At 47.8% G+C, this 21,291-nt stretch overlaps 9 protein-coding genes across 9 annotated transcripts; 4 read left to right on the top strand and 5 right to left on the bottom strand.

The window, feature by feature from the left end:
* Window positions 1–206: 206 nt before the first annotated feature.
* Window positions 207–2,465, bottom strand: MGYG_06869 (hypothetical protein; the record flags this gene model as incomplete). The annotated part of the gene is made up of 1 exon (XM_003170830.1): window positions 207–2,465. The coding sequence occupies one exon, from the start codon at window positions 2,463–2,465 to the stop codon at window positions 207–209; it is 2,259 nt and encodes a 752-aa protein (XP_003170878.1).
* Window positions 2,466–4,054: 1,589 nt separating this feature from the next.
* Window positions 4,055–4,872, bottom strand: MGYG_06868 (hypothetical protein; the record flags this gene model as incomplete). The annotated part of the gene is made up of 2 exons (XM_003170829.1): window positions 4,055–4,487; window positions 4,553–4,872. 2 exons carry the CDS (start codon window positions 4,870–4,872, stop codon window positions 4,055–4,057), a joined length of 753 nt encoding a protein of 250 aa, XP_003170877.1.
* A 1,426-nt stretch (window positions 4,873–6,298) lies between these two features.
* On the top strand, window positions 6,299–6,669 carry MGYG_06867 (hypothetical protein; the record flags this gene model as incomplete). Its single annotated transcript, XM_003170828.1, has 2 exons — window positions 6,299–6,497; window positions 6,551–6,669. 2 exons carry the CDS (start codon window positions 6,299–6,301, stop codon window positions 6,667–6,669), a joined length of 318 nt encoding a protein of 105 aa, XP_003170876.1.
* Window positions 6,670–7,835: 1,166 nt separating this feature from the next.
* MGYG_06866 (hypothetical protein) lies at window positions 7,836–8,451 on the top strand (the record flags this gene model as incomplete). Its single annotated transcript, XM_003170827.1, has 4 exons — window positions 7,836–7,869; window positions 7,943–7,970; window positions 8,115–8,143; window positions 8,336–8,451. The coding sequence occupies 4 exons, from the start codon at window positions 7,836–7,838 to the stop codon at window positions 8,449–8,451; spliced, it is 207 nt and encodes a 68-aa protein (XP_003170875.1).
* Window positions 8,452–8,748: 297 nt separating this feature from the next.
* MGYG_06865 (far upstream element-binding protein 3) lies at window positions 8,749–10,752 on the bottom strand (the record flags this gene model as incomplete). The annotated part of the gene is made up of 5 exons (XM_003170826.1): window positions 8,749–9,084; window positions 9,153–9,310; window positions 9,369–10,289; window positions 10,351–10,587; window positions 10,710–10,752. 5 exons carry the CDS (start codon window positions 10,750–10,752, stop codon window positions 8,749–8,751), a joined length of 1,695 nt encoding a protein of 564 aa, XP_003170874.1.
* Window positions 10,753–11,215: 463 nt separating this feature from the next.
* MGYG_06864 (kynurenine-oxoglutarate transaminase 3) lies at window positions 11,216–12,967 on the bottom strand (the record flags this gene model as incomplete). Its single annotated transcript, XM_003170825.1, has 9 exons — window positions 11,216–11,503; window positions 11,570–11,993; window positions 12,049–12,062; window positions 12,113–12,266; window positions 12,325–12,397; window positions 12,459–12,564; window positions 12,625–12,709; window positions 12,763–12,831; window positions 12,891–12,967. 9 exons carry the CDS (start codon window positions 12,965–12,967, stop codon window positions 11,216–11,218), a joined length of 1,290 nt encoding a protein of 429 aa, XP_003170873.1.
* Window positions 12,968–14,613: 1,646 nt separating this feature from the next.
* MGYG_06863 (DNA-dependent ATPase MGS1) lies at window positions 14,614–16,272 on the top strand (the record flags this gene model as incomplete). Its single annotated transcript, XM_003170824.1, has 1 exon — window positions 14,614–16,272. The coding sequence occupies one exon, from the start codon at window positions 14,614–14,616 to the stop codon at window positions 16,270–16,272; it is 1,659 nt and encodes a 552-aa protein (XP_003170872.1).
* A 769-nt stretch (window positions 16,273–17,041) lies between these two features.
* Window positions 17,042–17,930, top strand: MGYG_06862 (cell division control protein 31; the record flags this gene model as incomplete). The annotated part of the gene is made up of 2 exons (XM_003170823.1): window positions 17,042–17,401; window positions 17,466–17,930. 2 exons carry the CDS (start codon window positions 17,042–17,044, stop codon window positions 17,928–17,930), a joined length of 825 nt encoding a protein of 274 aa, XP_003170871.1.
* A 586-nt stretch (window positions 17,931–18,516) lies between these two features.
* Window positions 18,517–21,063, bottom strand: MGYG_06861 (zinc metalloprotease mde10; the record flags this gene model as incomplete). The annotated part of the gene is made up of 3 exons (XM_003170822.1): window positions 18,517–18,855; window positions 18,929–19,694; window positions 19,757–21,063. 3 exons carry the CDS (start codon window positions 21,061–21,063, stop codon window positions 18,517–18,519), a joined length of 2,412 nt encoding a protein of 803 aa, XP_003170870.1.
* Between the last annotated feature and the right edge of the window lie 228 nt (window positions 21,064–21,291).

Here is a 21,291-nt window from a genome sequence, read left to right as displayed (position 1 = left end):
ATCTTTTACTAAAGCACTCATGGGTATATTCCGTCTTCTACTTTCTTTGCCTTTGAAGGCTCTAGCTCTAGCTATTCGATCAACATGTAAATGCCTGCCTGCTTTGCACCATACTCCCGGGTAAATATCAAATGCTCAATGCACCGAAGAGGGAGAAAAAGGAAAATAAAACAAAGGAAATGCTTAGTTGTACATGTACCTCATCTTCAACCATGCTTTACATCTACCCCATATTCCACTTGGCCGTGACTACTCGTCCTCATGTCTTTTTGTAATGCCATTTCGTAGTCTCTCTGGCCTGCATATCCAAGCTTTTGAGCCTGGTAATCTTCTTCATTGCTGGTGGCAGTTGGGTGTAAGGATCTAGGGGGATTTGGCGTCGCACTGTACTTGGGAGCCGCACCGAGAGCCATGCCAGCTCCTCCACTCCCAATCGCAGGGCTATTGAGCGGAACATCGTGGAAGTTATTCAGTTCAATGTTTGGAATGGCACGCGCACCAATGGCAGGGGGGTGGTAGATCGCGTCGATGCCACCGTCGCCACGTACTCTGTCTCGACGCCAAGCAAGGGTGAGTACGCGAATGGAAGCGATTAACAGGAGGAATACCCAAAGGCAGATAAGACCAGCAGATATGAGTGCTTCAGTTTTGATACCCGATTCCACTGCATCAGTCACACGGATGACGACCGAGCTAATTTTATCTGCTGTCTTGTCTCCTGGGTTGGCAAGGAAGCTATCTGGATTGGTAGCGTTGTCTTTGGAGATGCTTTGGATAGCACCCAGGGAGAACATATCCTCGCGGACATGAGGGAAGTCAACGTGAGCATGGTCGGATACCCATGTAAGGGCTTTCTGAATACCTTCAATCTTAAGTCCGATAAGGCAGTGGAGAACTTCTTGGATTGGGTCGCGGAGGATAGTGCCGCCAAAAGCTTTATCAAGTATATCACTAGTCTTCTCGACAAAGGTGTTCAAGGTATCGTTTACGGGACCAGTGGTCTGGTTCACCCATCCTAGGACCTTTTGATTGATATCATTGTTTGTATGGTCGATGACTCCGTTAGTGCCGGTTGCCCATTGTTTAGAAGCATTGTTGAGCGAGTGAACCACTTTGTCAGCAAACTGGCTCACTTGGCCTGTGAGAGCAGGAACTTCCTTCTTAACTGCTTGGAGAAGAAGGTATTGACAAAGACAAGCGAAGAGACCAGCTATTCCAAGAGAAAGGAGAAAGAGAGCTGGAGGAGAAGTCACGTAGGCAACCATCCATCGGACGAGAACTTGTTTGCGACCAGATCGGAACCAGCTGGATATCTTCAGCCCACCAGCAGAGGTGTAAGGCCGAGAAATTATATAGACCACATCCATCGGATCATGGGCATCTTTCCGTACCAAGAGTGATCGTTCCTTCATGCGACGATATCGACGAAGTTCGGCATACCCCATAGGAACGCAGGCAGCAATAGCAGCAACAATAAGGACGCCAATGAATATTTTCTGCGCGGTGCTAATGACCACTCTGAGTCCGTCGAAAAATTTGCCAATGCCATCATCCTTAGTGCAGAAATCAAGAACTTCCCTTTCAGGAACCGGGAAAAGAGTGCGATCAAAATGGTAGTCAACTACGGTTTCGTTGATAAGTTTCTTCACAAGTTGGAAAGGTTTTCGAATAACGGTATCAGCCATCTCTTGAACCTCGTCGAATGTAGGAATTGAAGAGTTGATTTTGTCTAATCCGTCATTGATGGAAGATGGTAACTTCAGATCGTTCAACTTGTTAACCTCGCCAGAAATATCTAGGGAAGGAATCTTGTTGTTATCTCCGAAAAGGCTTGTGACTGTGTTGATTCCCTTTATAAACTCGTTGACTTCTTTCTGGAAACCATCGACGCCTTTACTGATGCCGGATCCGATTTCGTGGAGGGTCTTGTTGAGGAACTCGGTCGTATCTTCAATAATTTTTAAGGCAACGTGTAAACTACCACGGACCACGAGGGTGATAAGGCAAAGATATGTGCTGGTCAAGACATGAATGATGAAAAGGACGATCTCTTCCACACCGGTAACGACAAGAGATAGCATCGACATCAATCCGTTAACAGCCTTTTCAACACCAGAGGCAGTGAGTTCGTTGACTCCCATGGACATGTAGTGAGGCATCGAAGCCATAGCGCTGCCCATAGATTCAACACTGGTGCATGCCGAAAGTGCTTCTCTCTCTGCAGAGGCCATATTGTGGTCCAGCGAGCTGACTGCAATTAGCAATCTGACGAGCACGAGGAGTATAAGAATCGTCCATTTATTGATCCAGACTTGCGAGAGCCGAGCTCTAAGGCCCAAGTATGGCGTTATGGCGTCTGGAGGAGCAGCACCGCGGGGTCTGTCCGCTGAGGATGGGGCATCGTGAGCTCCGTATGGAGGGAGGGTAGGAGTTCCCGCTCGGGGAATAAACCGTGAGAACTGCATAATATCGGCTATGAGGGTGGTAGCGTGGATGCAGTAATGCGACCAGCGCAGGTTCAAGTTCGTAGGCCAGACAGTTTGGGATCTGGCTCTGTGGTGAAAAAAAGGAAGGAATTTCGTTGCAAATTAGAGAGGAAGAAGTAAAAGAAAAAGAATATAAAGCTAAAGCGTCTTAGGAAGTGTAAGAAGGCCCCGGAAATATAAGGAAAGGGTTTGAAAAGAAAAGATTCAAGAAAAGAAGGTTATTGTCAATCAAAGGACACTTTTAATGAATAGTTCAAATGAACTCCAGTAAGAGGACACAAATAAAAACTAAGGGTATCTTCACTGTATATGCAAGAAATGAATAAACAATAATAGAAAAATAGGCCCCTCACGTAATTCACATCAAGTGAACACGCATAGAATGTATATGAATAGAAAGATAAAAGATGAAGAAACCAGATATTTAGCAATATCTGGGCTTGATAGTATTTATCATTCTAACGTCCCTCCAGTCTAGCGCAAGTTCAATGCCATCGTCCAGCTATCACGGCAAGCCAAGCGGAAGCTATGATTCACTTCGCGCCCAAGTCCACGTCGGCCGGTCGCGCAACAGCCCATAGGCCGTATCCAGCTCCCATGCCACGCCATGGTATGGCCTGTCAGTCGACAAACTCGTCTCCATGACGGCGCCAGCAGCAAATTTGATGCGTTGAAGTCGAAGAAAACTTTTGACCAAAAACCAAAAATAGAAAAGTTCTTAAGGTGTATCACGTGATGTTTGAGGCCCGTGAGCGGTAAGTGGCTTTGAAACAGCTGATTGGCTAGAAGCTCAGCGGCAAGAGAAACGAACATCAACAAACAAGAAGACGCAGAACGACGGGCGCTAACTGGGACACGACACGACAGGGTGCGAGATGCCTGAAGAATGAAGACCCTGCAGCGACTGGACAGGGCTTCTCCCAGTAGGTGGAGTTTGTTTCAGCAAGATGGACAGCCTTGAGCAAAGCATTTGAGCCTGGACTGTTGTGGATGAAACGACCATGCCGGCAGTATCCATCTGCTCACCTCCCTCAGCGGCTAGCTATCGATGTCGTAGTTAAGCCTCTCCACTCAGAGCTTGAGCTAAAAAGGGTCATGCTTGACAACCTGATGACGTTTGCCCATATCTTTGAGAGGTTGAACCTACAACCGAATCTTGCGGGATGCGAAGGACCCTACAGAAGTTGATTAACAGGCCCCTTCTTAAGCCTTCTACCATGACCGGTTGCGGTGATCCCTGGAAACTCTTTGGTCATCTAGGCAAATTTACTCTTAGCAATCATGCCTTTTAAAATAAGCCCTATTTGTTCCGACCCGATCACATAGAAATAGTTGTTGTATATACATAAAGTCAAGCCAAGGCAAAAACAAGGAGTGAATAAATTCGGTTAGGTACACGGCTGGATTGTTGATTGTTCAAGAGTGTCTATTGAATGGCTTCACATACACAGAAGGATCACTAGGTCTCTTTAGATCATAGGGATAGAGAAGGGGGAAATAAGAAAGTAACACAATTCAAAGACCAAAAGCCGTTGTTCGGTAGCAGTAGCTGTCGGGGAAGTTCTCTCTCATTCAGCATTTTCTTTGCTATTGTTGACGTCTTCACATCCAACTCTTGATTTCATGGAGTGTGCAAGCCAGCCGCACCTTTGTTTGAAATCGACCCAAATAAGGATATCCTCTCCGTCAGAAATTTCCTCTATCTTATCCAAGTAGCGAAGGTCAACATCGCAATACTGTAATTCATCCCCCTCTTTCGTCCAAGGTTGCGTTTTTTCAGAAAACTTTGCCCGGGCGGCTTCCTTCACTTCCGGCAGTGCTGTCAGTCCAAGAGCTTCCTGTATCTTTTCGGGGGACGTAAAAGGACCTGAGTTGGATATGATAATGGGATAGGTGCCGTTGGTGTATGTAATGGCTCCTTTACGGCATGCTTCGCGAAAATCATCCCACTGTCGGTCATCCGCCTTCAAAGAGTACGCGAGCCATGCGCCAATTGGGCCACTTTGACCCCATATTAGCTGAAATACTCCGTAAGTGAGGTCCTTTACTTGCCACAGGTCACGAACTGTGCAGTATTGGACTTTCTCTTCCTCCTAGGCTCTGCTGTTGGTTTGTCGTCCATATTTTCCAGCTTCACAGTGGTATGGAGCTCTGGGGTTGATGGAAGACCAGCAATCTCCTGCAACTTTTCAGGCGATGTAAACAGCCCCAAGCTAGTTATGAGGATATAGTACTTTATCGATTTCACAGTCCCCTTACGGACATCCTCCCAGTATGCCTGCCATCTTGCGACCTTCCAGTTCTGGGATTGTTGCTTTAACGCATTTTCTTGCTCAAATCTCGCTTTCGCAAGCCAACCATACCCCATTTCCTTCTGGTTTGTCATGGTGGTGGCTTGTAGGTGCAAAGGGCGTATGGAGAGCTTTGATCTTCCGACTGTAGGGTTTGACAGGCGCAATAAAAAAGCTGTAATGAGATCGGAGTAGTTTAAAAACAATATATCATAGAGTAGTAATGGTGAAATATCATGTCCAAGGAAATAAATTGTGATGGATTGTGACTGTATATCTATTTTTCCAATTATGCAGGTAAGGTGATAATATGTATGTCAATGGAAAATATATATTAGAAACTTGGCCCGTTTGATAAGTCTCATAGGTTAGCAACGGAAGTGTGTTTGTAAATGCATAACAGAGTACATTGCATTTAGCTAGCTTGCATGGTCGATATCGCCTGGCTTTAAGACTCAAGCAGCGGATAAGGGGCAAAAGGTGGGAGTCTTTCGCGACTTGTATATCAGAGCATAACTGATCCCAGGCTATTGCCATGCGGGCCAGCTATCCATGCGCGTCCTCCAGCGCTTCAGGACAAGGATAACTAGGTGTGTCTTGATATCCTCTGGCGGCGTCGTTCTCTGAAAACACCTAAGCTACCTTTTACTTGAGGCTACCGCCCTTATATCACTACTACCCATTAGTGTCTAAGGAAAGACATCCCTTGTAACACTTGTGCAAGAGTTACTCGTGCAAATGTTTAGCTCTATCTAATCAAGAATGTTATTCACCGGAATGCGCGGGTGAGTGGCGTTAGGGTGTAGAACTAGAGTCAGTGGTTAGATAGTATACCGCCCAAGTAACTTGTATCTTGTTTGGGTATCAATGCTCTAGAACAAGGGTTGTTTGTTCGCCTTTGAGCATATTCCTGTTATCGGTTCGTTGAATTTGAGAGACACCAGGAGTAGATTAGTGTCAGAAGTGCCTATCCTCATTCCGCTGCTGCTAACTAAGTAGCGTTGCTTTTTAGTTTAACAATTAGTTACTCCGACTCGCCGAGGCCCGTTTAGCTGAGTCTCGGCCCGCGGAGTCTTCGCACAGAGACCATCTCCGTTTTGTTATTCGGCACTTCCCGGATATCAGAATGGACTCGCGATACGATGTGGTCTTCTTGGTTGAAGCTCTGTTAATGCTGTATACGAGTTCGGATAAGCAGATTATGGTGTGTTCTGCTGCCAAGGTATCGCAACCTGCTCCCAATCGAGAATGGAGAGCGACTTCACCTTCGTACGCCCTATGCTCTGCTCACTTGCTTCACCTTTGGAGGTATAGCAATGTCTAAATTTACCAGCTATACGGGGAGCAAGAAGTTGTCAGCAGTCTGGGCAGTGAGTTAATTCGTATCAACCCAAGAGGGAACGTTGAACTGGCCTCGAAGAGATATAAAAGGGAGTCTTCGGCCTCGAGCAAGACCTTCTCTTTTAGCATCATTCACCCACAAGCAATAGTTCGAAAGCAGATCTTCCAACAGCAGTCAATATGCAAATCACTACCTTTGTGACTCTTGCCCTCGCCGCACTCGCGAGTGGCGCGGCCCTTCAGGAGAAGCCACCTGCTGATGTTGTGACCGCTGGGCAAGACAAGGCGGCCCCCAACGATGAACACGCCTCTACCTTCGCTATCAAGTCCTGCAAAATTGGCGCCAATTACTGTGGCTGGTATCTCAGGAACGACCTTGGTAAGTGACTCTGATATCCCGCAAAGTCTAAATCAGCTCTGACTCAATAAAAGGCTGGGAGGACCCCGATATCGCCGGATACGGTCTCTATAAATGCATCGAGCCCTACAAGGCCAGCAGAATCGCTTCTTGCGTCAAATGTGTTGGTCCCGTGGCCCATTGCGCTAGTTAGATAGAGACAGGAGTGAGGGACTTAGATGATAGCCAAGTCGTTGAGCCAGAGAAGGAACGCAAATACCTTGGGATGGCTAGTTCTTCTGACGCCTGTGCATAGCTATTCGCGATAACTCTTTCAATAGCTTTGCATCTCAATGAAATATATAGCTATAAGATCTCTTTCTTCTTCTTACAATAGATGCCGTGTTAAGATTCCACGAGGGAGAATAGTTGCTACAAACTGTCTGCGGTATAATCTAGATAAGTATATACCTATACTTCTGCTAGTTATACCAGAGCCTCTGCTAGAGCCTAGTTATACATTAGTGTCAAATTACGTGTATTAGTCAGCTTCGCTACACCTACATTCGGTGAGCGCAAAGATATCTCAATACATCATCGATCTCCTTTTCAACAATTAGTTAACTATCTATCACGTGCTCCCCAACACATCCGGTTATTATATCCAGCTCGGGGCCTTTTACCTCTCCAAAGAGCTTATAGGAAGTTCTTGACCTGGAAACACCAGAAGTGAAAGTCACTACTCGGGCAACGTTCTCTCTCGGGACCCAGCCACGCCTAAAAGAGGAGGGAAAAATAGTTAGAATATTGTGCTATTAACCTTGGTTACTTAGACAAGATAGAAGAGCACGCTAAGGGAGAGAATGTCCTTATTTGGGTTTTGAAATCGAAAGTTGAGGATGGAGACAGAGGCACGGGTAGCAAGGAGTGGACGAACTGAGCGGGATACACTGCACAGCCATGATCAGTGGACTGACAATATTGACCGTTTCTTCAACGTGATACTCCAACATTGCAGTATCCATTCCACTAAACATTGTTCAACACATGTCCATATCGGCCCAGCAGGCAGCCGGTACTCTCCCCAGGATCTGAAAAACATCTTGAAAGATTCCATGTAGATGGTCCTAACAGTGCTAGACACTGGACTGCTTTCACGCTAGGCTACATTGCCGGTATCACTATGGGCATGGACTGGGACAGGCTCCAAACCACCAATACTCGCCCTTCAAGCGAGGATCTTCGGAGCGTAACTAGATGGGGGACCAGGTTTATTAACCCTGCGCTTGAAGGTCTTCTGCTTCCAAGCTTGCGGGCTAATAATCACGAGCCTCTCTGATGGTGCTTACCCTTAAAGAGGAGGAATGAACTCGCCAGGTGATGGAAAAGAAGAAGAAAGATCCGGGTTTTAAAGGTGCGTTTCATACGACTACACATATGTCTGGTTAACTAAGCGAATAAATATAGCTAATACTGAGCCTCAATAGGTTATCAACTCGCGCCCGAATACTCCAAGTGAGAGCAAATAAGGGGTTACGGTGTACCTTTCGTCGGTTATACCTGTCCTCACGAAAAGGGCTTTTACTTAGAAATACCTGAGAGCTCTTAGGCTTACATTGCCCATTACTTTCTATCCATTACTTAAAGGCATAGGTATAGATTGAAATTGGCAATTGTAAAGAGGGCTTGTAAGTCCATCTTGAATACTAGTGAAGGACACTTATCGTTTACTCTGTATTCGCTGCTTTGCTGTTGCTGTTTGCTTGTTTTTTTTTTTTTTTTTGGTTATCTCTTCATTCCCTTGCCTTCTCCTGTCTCCATATTTCCCATCCATGTTGCTCTATGTCTGCATTTGTTTTTACCTGATTACTTATACCTAGTTATGCAGTTGCTGGGCGCCCTTACAAAAGTACCTTTGCCTAGTTTCATTCCTACGAATACCCACAAGCCCTTCATTAACTCAATCACACTACTTTTACAAACATACGGGTCGTGATCTATCCGGTCCTTGAGGTGCTGGGTGATATCAGGGGTACAGGAAGTCGTGTTATAGTTATTAGAGTAGGTAGCATTACAGGGGAAGAAGAAATATGGCAATGTCAAATCATGTACTGCGTACACATCATATAGATGGCAAAAAGTAGACATGCTCAGAGCTATATTTAAGCCGACCATCAAGCACGCTTTTTCATCAAGGGAGAACACAATCAACAACCCGCGATAGGCAGGAAATAAAACAAGATGGCATGCATAAGCATGAGACCTTCTTTGTTGCATTAAGATGACAGATAGATTAAGATACCCCGGGGGGTCCCTGCTGGTCTGAGCCGGATTGAGGCGGCGCTCCTCCGCCTTGGTATTGCGGGTACTGTTGTTGTTGCTGCTGTTGCTGTTGCTGCTGCTGAGCCAAAGCAGCATACCACATGGCCATGTAGTTCTCATAACCACCATACATGGCGTACGGGTCTGTTCCGTCACTCGCACCGGGTTGCATCGCCTGCTGTTGCTGTTGCTGTTGAGACTGCTGTTGCGAACTGGAGTCCTGAGAATATGGCTGCTGCTGCTGCTGTTGGTACTGGGGCTGTTGGTTATAAGAATCGTCACGTCTAGGCCCTTGCGAGCGGTTTTTCTATTGCATCTCGTTAGTTAGCTAAATCTGGATAAAATATTGGGCTTGGTAGTGGGTATACTGCATACCGCAATTTCGACTTTGGCCAGTACGGCTTTCTTTGCAGCATCAATTGCGGTCTGGACGCCATAGAAAGTAACCTCTCTCTCGGGCTCTCGACCAACAAGTGGCAATATGTTGATTTTACAGCCGCTTAAGCTCTGTAGTTCTCTTATAGTTTCTCCGCCTATGATTATATGTCAGCCTTGCTTGAATGTATGAAACTGCAGGAAATAGACGCATACCTTTACCAATAACCATGCCAACATATTCCTTCGGGATAAACATCTTGTCATTCAGCTTATCACCTCCACCGTTCTCACCACCTGCGGCTTGCCCCCTTGGCTCCCGTTGTCCCTGGTTCCCACCTGTTCTCGTATCACTTTCCACAATACCCAGTATCAGCTCTTTGGCGCGCTGTATCGTTTGTTGGGATCCTGTCAAGGTAACCGGCCGTAGACCGTTGATACTTTCTCCATCGCGAGCAATATTAATGCGACACCCACTCCGCTCAGCAAGATCTCTGACAGTCTCACCCGAGCGACCAATGACGAGGCCAACAGTTCGATCAGGAACCATAATCTTCGTGGTTTCGTCTCCTTCACCAGATCGTCCACCGTCTTGACCAGACCGATCAGATGGTCGACCATCATTACGAGACTGGTTATTTTCATTCACGACACGGTCTATCTCTGCCCTGGCCTTGTCTCTTACTGACTTGGTCCCAGTTAATCTGCAGAGCCGAATGGCCTTGTTATGTTCTGCGCTGTCAAGGAACTGAACACGGGCACCTGTTTCGTTCTCAATCCGTCGAAGATTCTCTCCCTGACGCCCGATTATCAATCCAACATATTTATTGTCTATCTCGATAGTCTCGGTGTTCTCGTCTGGTCCAGGCCCTCGGTTTCGTGGCGGAGGAGACCTATCACCGCCAGCTCTGTAATGCCTGTTCGATGGAGGCGAGTATGCGTCCGGTCTAGGAGAGGATGACCTCTCTCGCCCATATCCACGATCACCAGCGCCGCGCCTATCGGCACCTCGACGTTCGTCTCGATAGGGATTGTATCCGTCTCTAAACACATCCCGAGAGGTGGAGTTACGCGGAGGTGTCCTTGATGGTGACCGCGAACGTCGGTGAGACGATCGACCGGTGTCTCGAGTTTGTACTGCATAAGGCTGTTAGCTATATTCTTTCAACGAAAGAGGGATAGGTCGACAAAGACTCACCTGGTGTAGGCTTATATGTGATTCCCTTCTCCGCAGCGATTCCTCGCGCCTTAGCAATCGCATCAGCTATACTAACTGAGCCAGCGTTGATAGATGCTGCGCCGCCGATGTTCAAGCTGCCGGTGCTATCTGGCTGAGGTAAGGAGTACCCTCCGGCATTTGTAGAGGGTGGAGGAGCAGTTGATGGTGTAGCTCCCGTAGGAGAAGCATATTGGGCGCCAGCAGGCCGAACGGCAGCTAAACAAAAAAAGAGAAAAATTCGGACCCCGTTAGCAGAGCACAAAACATAAACGTCGGCCCAGATGAAGCGCAAGAGAGGAATGAAAGGAACACAAGAACTAGACGGGGGGATAATGTACCTAGAGCTGCCAGTATCTGTGATATATTCTGTTGATCACCCATAGCTATTGCACTGCGATAGGCTGAGCGTGGCGTTGGAAATAGTTAAGGATGGGAAGAGTTTTCCGAGTCAGGCTTGTCGCGGGCGACCGACTTGAGCGTCACCACGGATGGCTATGGCCTCAGTCTCCTTCGTGTCAAAGGCTCGAAGGCAAAGCTGGCGAGTTGCTGTGCTTGTTCGTGGCTATTATTAATTTTTTTGCCTTTTCCTTCTGTTCTTCGAAGCAGCGGATGTTCTTTTTGTTCTGCTTTTGCTCCGCGGCTGGTTCAGGCGCCAAGCTCGACTAAGTTAGCCGCGGCAGCAGTGAAGAGCAGAGACAAGGAGCCAGCACAGGGGGTGAAGCGGGACGTAGACAGGACAGGTTAGCTGGTGGTATGAAGACAATGGCATAGTGAATCTAATGGCAGGCCGCCTCTAGTGATATCCTACACAGACAAAATAGGGTACTAGTTATGTACATTGTAGCTACTGGATATACTTCTTCAGGCCACGGAGCCGCTCCTTGGCCGTTTCCAGAACTTGGTCTGGCTTGCAGACAGCGAATCGGAGGTAGTCCTCTGCAATGTGGGCGTTGGCGTCAGTGTAGAACTCAGTAGGCGGGACGGCGGCAACGCCGACCTCCTTAATCAAGAACCAGGACAGTTTGAAATCGCGCGGCCGGCAGGCAACGTGAGGAGGGAACGGGTAGTCTTCCGGCATCTTGACGCTCGCCATATTGGCCAGGACGAAGTAGCCGCCCTCTGGATCAGAGTACTGCGATCGCAAGTTAGCTTTCGCTAGCTAGTTACTTAAGGTTACCTGTCACACGGATGTACGTACGGGAATTCCAAGCTCGTCGAATACCTCACAGAACCGCTCGACTTTGCCGCGCATCTCCTTTCGGCTCTCGTCCCAGAATCCCATCTCGTCTGCCTTCTCGAGCCCAACAGCAGTGGCAAGCTGCAAGGGCGCAACACTGCTGTAGCAGATTCTGGTATGGGCAGCAGCGACATACTTGATAAGGTGCTCTTCGCCAATGAGGTACCCAACTCGCCAGCCAGTGGCATAAAAATTCTTACCTGCAGAACCGACGGTGATAGTTCGCTTGGATACCTCGGGTGAGAGCGTTGCCATGCGTGTGAATGGGACGTAAAAGAGTCGATCATACACTTCATCAGAGAGGATGATGAGGTTATGCTTGACGCAGAGATCGGCTACTTTCTCGAGCTCCTCGCGGGACATTACTTTGCCCACAGGGTTATGGCTGGTATAGTTAGAACTCACAAGTTAATGCAGAAACAGAGCAATTGGCTACTCACGGAGTATTGAGGACCTGTATGAACGTTAGCAGAAGTCTATATACTGTAGACAATAAATACGTACAATCATCTTCGTCTTTTCGTTGATAGTCCTTTCCAGTTCATCAAAGTCAATGGTCCATGCTGAGGCAGAAGATGTCTTCTCGGCACCATCCTTTGGAGGATGGAGTGGCACATATCTGATTTTGCCGCCCGGCATTTCGATATTGCTAATATATCTATTGGCGATATTAGCTTCAATGAGTTAAATTAAAGGATTTCCCATCATGGACGTACTGGTCAAAAAATGGTTCAAATATTATAACTTCATCTCCAGGCTCAATGAATCCCATGAAGGCACTCAGCATTCCTAGTTACTGTAGTATCAGCATAGGCTGTATGCAATACAAGTGGTCAATTATTGGACTTACCTTCATTGGCACCGCTGGTAATGACAATCTCGGTGTTGGGATTGAGCTCCCTTCCAAAGAATGGAGAGTAAGCATCAGAGATTGCCTTCTTGAGGCGAGGGAGGCCCTAGATCCCCCATTAACATTGATAGCCATTGGAAAAGCCAACAAAGAGAAATGATCACACCTTCGTAGGCGCATACTGGTTAGACTCAACCGTCTGCACCGCCTCCTTAGCGGCATCAATCACGTACTGAGGAGGATTATAACCGCTAACGCATCAATAAGAAACCGCTCATGTAAAGTGAGAAGAAGCCATACTTACAAGAAACCTTGTCCCATGTTCACGATTGGCTGAACCGGCGATGCAGCCGCGGCTTCGTTGACAATCGACCTATGATGCAGTGTAAGTCTCAAGCATCAAAGGCTACACCATGAAAAAGTGTGGCCTACCAAACATCCTGTCGCTGCCCGGCAACCCTCCTCGCCGGCTTAAACGGCTCGTTGCTTGCAGCTGTGGTGGAAGACATGGCAGCTTGACGCTTTGGCGGGGCAGTGATATACGACGAAGGTAGGTTTAATTCCGAAGACACCACCGGACGGCGGAGAGCTGCAGTTCCTCTCAGAAGAAAGCGACGAGCGAGCATGGACGATGGCTGACACCGTCGTTGTAGCGGAACATGCAGTGAGCTCAACAGCGTCTCTTGTCTTGCTCGTTGAGAGTTGATGAAGGTGAAGTTGAGGCTCGTTTGAGAGCGAGGGAGGGCGCCAAGACCGCGGCTACTTCGGCTGTTTTCGACGCCTACGCCCTAATGAAGGAGTACAAGTTGACGACACAGAGGCTACATACAGATATGTATACATTCATTGTCTGCGGATAATAGTGTATATCATACCATACGGTAGGGGGGTGACGGCGTCCTCCACTCATCCCGGAAGACCGCCATACCTAAGGAGACCTTTTCAAGATACTCGGTATATCAAGGGATGCATTATATTTTATGATATCTTCGTCATATACCCACAAACACCTGCTATTACCCGTAGCCATCCGCTTAATAGGCTTGTCTGGATTGTTTGGATTGTCTGGATTGTCTTACCTTGTCCTTACCCGTTATTCATTGCCATGTTGCTGGGCCACTATCATAACTCTTAACGGATTGCGCCAGGCTACGGCGGCTAACCGACAAGGCGTCAACATGCCAGACACATTTTCGGACTCAGAAAACTAGTGGATGACGCTAGAAACAAGCGGCCGCGTCTCTTCTACTCTAGAACAGTATCAGTGTAGGGAGCACCTAGTTGTCCACTCTTACCCTGTACTATTCTTCGACTATACAGTATAATTCAGTAAGCATCTAAGCATCTAACATCACCTATAAAAAGATGCAGTTTTAAGAACCTCCTCAGGTGGCGAGCGTGTATTGACAGGTGACATTAGTTATCCACTGCATGCTTATTTAGCTGGGAGTTAGTCTTATATCAAAAATGCCATTGAACCAACAGACTGAGCGCACGTATTAAGCGTAGGAAGGATGAAGTTATTTTTGATATGATATCTCGAATTAACAAAAGATATTCAATTTTCATGTCGTCTTCGTCGCGTAAACGACCTAGACGCGTAGCTTACGCGCGGTAACTAGTTTAACCATCTTATTGATGTGTTATTCACTAGTTAAGCTTAAAATGACAACTTCACCTCTGCTTTGCACAACTCGCAATGTGTTTATAGCTCGACGACGAGATGACCCTCGCGACTTGATAATTGCTGATGAGCGCTTCGGTAGGGAATCATCTGCCTTGACCCGACGCCATCTCAAATCAGCCACAAGATGGTCGATGAAGAAGCGCTTGTGTTAGCGATTGAAAATTGAATTCACAAACAGGCTCCTAAAATTACAGCAACAGCCAAGAGAGCTTAAAGCCAATCGAAAAATCCTTCGCGGCGATATTCTAGGAATACAGTATCGACTCTAGAGGCAACACCTAGGTATCACGGGAATCTTACAGGCCTGCAAGAAGCGAGTCGTTATATAACACATATAGAACGGCCAAGCTCTATAAACTTGGCTGTTGCAAACCTCGTCTTGGAGGTCACCAAGAAGCCTGTGAGCATCAATTGGGTGACTGGATTATACAAAAAGACGCAAGGACGGGGCCAAACCGGGTAATAGCTATGGGACCCAACTGTCCGATTTGCTCTAAGCCCGTCAATGCAAACAAAATCAACGAACACATCGACTCTGGATGCGAGGATTTTGTTGATTCCCCACAGAGCAGCCAGACTTTAGCCATAGATGGCGCATCCCAGTCTCAAACCAGCCCATCCAGTTCCATACCCAGTTTCTTCCAGCCAACAAGCTCGAGGAAAGCGGCTGCTGCGCAAAAGTTGGCGGAACGGCCAAATGGGGCAGCTCATGCACAGCCGTCCAAGCCCGGCTCGGGCAAAAGACTCTTTTCCCAGGAGGAGCCTAGCACACCTACACCAAGTGCTAGTACCTTGCGGGCAGCTGTTTCACCGTTACCTCTTCACGATAATAATAATAATGAACACTCAGCAAAGCGAGTCAAACCGTCCAATGCATTGCAAAAATCAGCACCATTGGCAGAACGAATGCGGCCAAGGACACTTGACGAGGTGTGCGGCCAAGAGTTGGTTGGTGAGAATGGGGTGTTGCGCGGTCTTATCGAGCGAGACAGGGTTCCGAGTATGATACTTTGGGGCAGTGCAGGCACGGGGAAAACCACGGTTGCAAGAGTCATTGCTTCCATGGTAGGGAGTCGCTTTGTTGAAATCAACAGTACGAGTTCTGGTGTGGCTGAGTGCAAGAAGTTATTTGCAGAGGCAAAGAATGAGCTCAGCCTGACCGGGCGGAAGACGATCATATTCTGTGACGAGATTCACCGGTTTTCGAAATCGCAGCAAGACGTGTTTCTTGGGCCTGTTGAAAGCGGACAGGTAACACTGATTGGAGCTACGACCGAAAACCCCTCCTTCAAGGTTCAGAATGCGTTGCTATCACGGTGTCGAACTTTTACCTTGGCGAAGCTTACGGAGGAGAATATCTGTGCCATACTCAATCGTGCATTGAGAGTCGAGGGACCGAATTACTCGCCGTCCGCACTGGTTGACGATGAGCTAATTAAATACCTCGCTGCATTTGCTGATGGCGATGCGCGAACCGCACTGAATCTCTTGGAGCTAGCAATGGACCTCTCTCAGAGAGAAGGCATGACTAAAGACGAGCTGAAGAAATCCCTTACACGGACATTGGTTTATGACCGAGCGGGCGACCAGCACTATGATACCATCTCTGCCTTTCATAAATCAATTCGTGGAAGCGACCCTGATGCATCCTTGTATTATTTAGCCCGGATGATTCAATCAGGCGAAGACCCGTTGTACATAGCCCGTCGCCTGATTGTTGTTGCTTCCGAGGATGTTGGCTTAGCAGACAACACCATGATATCGCTAGCTACAGCGGCCTATACTGCTGTTGAGAAGATAGGTCTCCCAGAAGCGCGGATTAACCTCGCTCATGCTACCGTCGCCCTGGCTTTAGCTCCTAAAAGTACAAGGACTTATAGAGGCCTAGCCAATGCAATGGCGAGCTTGGAAGAGCCAGGGATAGCAGGTTTACCTATCCCAATACATTTACGAAATGCGCCCACAAGATTGATGAAGGAAATTGGATATGGAAAAGAGTATAAATACAACCCCGACTACAAGGATGGAAAAGTAGTGCAAGACTATCTTCCTGACAAGTTAATTGGAAGAACGTTCCTGGAGGACCTTGACCTTGGGACTAAGATCGATCCTTCCCTCGAACCGTGAATGAATATTTGCTATTATTATTTTGAACCTATCCATAGATCAACAAGGCTAATGGTACAAGGCCTCAAAAACAGATAGAACTTTTTAGTATTTCTCAATTCAAATTTCCTCGGAAAGTGTCATTGCTCGGGTTTGTTAATGCTTATGCTTAAAGTTGAATATTGGGTCCAGTCAACGCTTGCCTCGCAACTGTTTATACAAAGATAGCGCCCATGGACACATCATTCTGCAAACAGTTTATCAACGGTTCTGTAAGTGCGTTGAAGGTAAATTCCGGCTTCGAATAAGGATAGGCTTTGAGCTATAGTCCTTATTGTTCATAAACAAGTAACTGGTTCTATTCTCTATCAGTTCTTCCAATATTCCATCCCTTGTGCTCGCTCAGTCGCCCGAACTGCTCCTTAATTAGCTGCTTAGTCATCCTCGTCGCGCCCGCGAAAGTTCAACCTCGAACACGAAAAAGAAAAGCGACGGCAACAAGAACCAAAGCAAGCAGCACAACAAGCATCGCCGGATGAACGAGTCTGGAGCATTCGTTGACGTTAACGCGATAGTTAAGACTACGATACATATACTCCGGCCCTCGCAGCTCCGATTTTAGCCAGACTCCATATACATGAAGCACTCCAGCGCCCTAGTCGTAAAACACCACACCGAATCCACATACCTCATATAGCTACCCAGCCCCCAGAATTATTTCCCGGGCTGCTTAGCACTTGAATTCCCAGTCTGTCAAGACACGAAAAGGCCCGGAAACCACGGGCACATCATGGCCTCGTCTTCTCACCCTTCATTTGCTCCTCGCTCCGTATACGCCAACGCAGGTAAACTCTCAGACAGGCCGCTGAACACCAACAACCCTCTCCCGTTTGGATCCTCAGTGCTATCCCGGCGCGATCGCGGTGACTTCGGAGACACAGCAGGGAAATCCCAGGGCCACCAGCTTCATCCGGGTGCTGGAGCAGGCGCACCTCCAGCGCATTCACAGATCCAAGGACAAGGGCAACTTCAAGGCGGCGGCGTGATGGGGGGCGTTGGACCGAATTCCGGGAATAACAACGTTAACAATAACGTGAATAACCCATTAAACGACCTTTCAGAAGAACAGAGGGAGGAAATCAACGAGGCTGTATGTAGTATCCTATCCCACTCGGACACTTCAGGGAACCATGTCCTTGCTAACGCTTGTGTAGTTCACTCTCTTCGACCTCGACAGGGACCGCCACCTCGACTACCATGAGCTCCGCGTTGCGTTCCGCGCACTTGGCTTCACACTATCAAAACCAGATCTTATCTCTCTCCTAACGACATATGGCGTGCCACGAACACCCAGCCAAGCCCAGCAACAGCAGCAGTCAAGGCAGCAGCAGCCTCCACCACATCCGTCGTCACTATTAATGCCTCTCTCTTCCTTCCAAACAATAACGGCCCGTAAGATACTAGAACGAGATCCTCGAGAGGAGATACTACGTGCCTTTGAACTATTCGATGAAGGAGGGAAAGGGTATATTGATCTCGAGGATTTAAGGCGTGTAGCCCGTGAATTGGGCGAAACTGGCCTGGAAGAGGACGAGCTTAGAGCTATGATTGAAGAATTTGATTTGGAGGGTGTTGGCGGTGTGACTCGAGAAGGGTTTGTTGGTATATGCTTACAGTGACACTTTTGTCTAGTTGTTTCTTTTTGTTTTTGTTTTGCGATATTGCTATTTTCTAATTTTGGTTGTCTTTGTTCTGCTCTACGTATGGCGCAGGTAGGAAAGCTGATTCCATTACAGTTTTTGGTCGTGCATGGAGTTGATGCGATCATAGGTGTGTCACCTGCGCTCTTGTAACAAATAGGTACTATATATTTTCAGCTGCCTTATTATCATGGCGGCTTATGAAAGATCAAAGTATGTCATTGGTAAATCAACAGTATATACAGAGGTGTATATCCCTCTTTGAATATACATTCACCCTAAAAGTAATAGATGATTCCTCCGTTAAAACGCCGATTGCAAATATGATCGTTAATCATCCAGTGGGGTTCAAGATGTTAGGGAGGGTACAGTATCAAACACCAGGTTGCAGAGATGTGCTCTCGGTACTTCTCGGTGCCTGACTGAATACCTTCCGCTAAGCCATCACATCACACCCATGCATTCTAAAACAAGGCGGAAAGTGTAGGGAAAAAAAAGATGCCGTATAAAACATTCGCAGAAGCAGAAGTGGTTGAAAAAACCTGGCTAAATCACGGATATATTGTTAAGCATATCGTGTCGAATGCATATTTCCTGGATATGTAGGTGGAGGAGCATTGAGATGCGGAGGGACATTGTTATACGGGGGATGTCCGCCCGGCGGTTGCTGGTGGTTTGGAGGACCCCCATTCCAACCATTGTAACCTGGGGCCATAGGACGCATGTTAACCGGTTGCATTTTTCTGTTTCTGGGCCTCCGTCTTTTGGATCGTCCACAGATACAGGACGCGATGGCTAGGAGGAGTAGACCGCCGGCACCGATTGATACGCCAATGACAATGGGTTTATTGCGGCTGACCCATTCAGATACCTCATTGCTGAATGTGCTGCCGGTACATTGACCCTTTGGCATAAAGTTAGCAAATATGTTTAGATATATGTTAATGAGATAGATATATGAGGGTATAAGAACTTACATTTTTACATGAGCCACCACCTCCGCAGGGTGTCCCATCGAGGAAAGTGAGGCTACCTTCGTACCGCACGTTGGGTCTAGCCGGGTCTTTGCAGGCTATCTCGCAGCCATATGAGTCAAATGCCACTGTCCTCGAGCCAGCAACCTGGTTCCCAAGATGCATCTGACACTGCAGGTCTCGACTGGTGCATTGACCACTAGCGCACTGCAAGTTGGCAGCGCATGTCTCTCCATCGGTGGAATGCGTATCTTTGGGGCAATCTCCGGAATCTCCAGAACATTTTTCTTCTGGGTCGCAGGGTCCACTGCTCATACGGCATACAGTCGAGCTAGATGCAAATTTGCATCCTCTGCAGCATTCTTCGTTCGTGTCATCGCACTGAGAGCCAGAAGTATATTTGCATGTCTTAGGATCGCAGCAAGTATTGCCTTTGCAGCTCTCTGCGTCACCGCAGTCACAGTCTTCACCGTCCTCAACAATGCCATTGCCACACTGCTGGCCTGAGATCGTATCAACACCACGGTTTGTGGTTAGACAGTCCGTTAGGATGGTATGTCTTGCCATTCGAGAGCATATCTGTCCTATTGAGCAGGGCGAGAAATTTGTGATCTGTCTTCCGGAAGTAGGGTTCATCATGAATTTTCCGCCTGCATCACATGTAGTTGCGGTTGATGGGCAGCATCTGGAGTTATCTGGATTAGCCCGGTTCTGGCAGAGCATAGTGTCACAGTCATGAACTGCTCCAAAGATGTGGCCGGCTTCGTGACTGTTTTTGAAAAAAGTTAGCATGTACAATATATAAGAAATGGGCGATAGACATCCACTTACGCAAAGACTTGCCAGGTGTTGTCCGTCTTGGAGACAACGTTGGCACCGGCTACAGCCTGGGAGCTGGCATTACGAGTATTTGGATCACCCTGGACGCCTTTGACGCATAGCTGTGCAGCCCATGCTAGGCCCACTTGGTTATCGGTAACGCAGTCCGTCATCAGAGTCCAGAATGCAAAGTCATCCGTCTTCTTTCCTCGCCAGGCAGAAAACGTACTCAGCCTGTCTGAGAGTGTGAAGGAGCTGCTCCCACCACGGTCATCGCACTGCTGGTTAAAGGGAGTTGCGGAAGATGCTGTTGCGGGACAGTTCTTGGGCAAGATGTTCACTTCTCCGAGAGTAAGGGATATGTTAAACGAATGCTCATAGACGACGGAGGCAGCATTGACGACTGAAATGATGTCCGACCTGGCGTCCATCTCTGAGGCAAATGTGTTGGTATACGTGCAGTCTGCAACTACGCCTATCAGGGCAACTCTTCTGGTATTAGGGCAGCCCGCTGTACTTCCAATGGTCTCCTTTAGATCCCTAGATCCAGGGACGTTGCCGCCCGTATCTGTCATCTGACGTTTACCTATGCTTGTCATGAACTGATTCCATAGGCCGGTATTGTTCTCCTGCGGCAGCGGGGGAAACAGAAACTCGGAATTGGAGTCGTATGCGAGAGTATCTGCATCGCATGAAGGCGAAGACATAATCGAACGCTCGACATTCCCTTGACTGTGCGGTTCTGCTATATCCGACCCCCGAAAGAGAAGCATGTATTCGCCCGGGGTACTGTCCAACGGCGGATCTTGCTGGTGCCGTTTGCGTACATAATTCGATTTTGCTATGATCTGGTGATGGTCATGCATGACGGTAAAGACACCTTCGAACAGAGGATCCTCTCCATCCCGCTGCATCGTGATTCGGGCCCATCCAACCCGCTCCCATGCGCCCGACTTTGCCTGCGTCCAAGCCCATCCTTTAAACACGCTGTGATCTCTCCGTTCTATCCGTTCCACCCGGTCAACATTCCCCTCTGCATCGAGATATGTAACACGCGCATCTTGGGAGAGAACATCATGGTTTGGTTCCAGTTGCAGTTTTATCCGGTTCCTCCCGGGATGAAGGTCGAAAGTAAGGTCAAAGTTCGAATGGGCATGGACACGGCGAGAAGGAGTGTGTATAACCGGCCGTTCAACCCGGGAGATATTGTTCAGTTTGTCTCTCGCATGCGAGCGGGCTATGCGCAACCTAGCAGTCAGCAAATGTTTACATCGGGGAGAGGAGGCAAGGAGTCCAAGGGGGGTGTATACCGTCGACATGCTGGAAAATGGTAGCCGCCGTAGCTATCACAGCAAGCAGACAGCTGAAAGCTTTCATTCCCAACAGATATCAAGACGTCGACCTCTTGTTCATGTAGCGTTTACCTGACGACCGACCTGCTCAGCGGGTGCGAAGTAATAGAAGATGGAAGATATACAGCCACTACTTTTTTTTGGGGATAACTCTGTTCGGAGTATGACGCGTTAGTCACGGCGGCTATCGGACGG

This window comes from Nannizzia gypsea, genomic scaffold, assembly GCF_000150975.2.
Source record: "Nannizzia gypsea CBS 118893 supercont1.6 genomic scaffold, whole genome shotgun sequence".
NCBI classification, from domain to species: domain Eukaryota; kingdom Fungi; phylum Ascomycota; class Eurotiomycetes; order Onygenales; family Arthrodermataceae; genus Nannizzia; species Nannizzia gypsea.
Note: the sequence above shows the minus strand (reverse complement) of the source record. Positions and strands in the feature narration are given on the sequence as shown.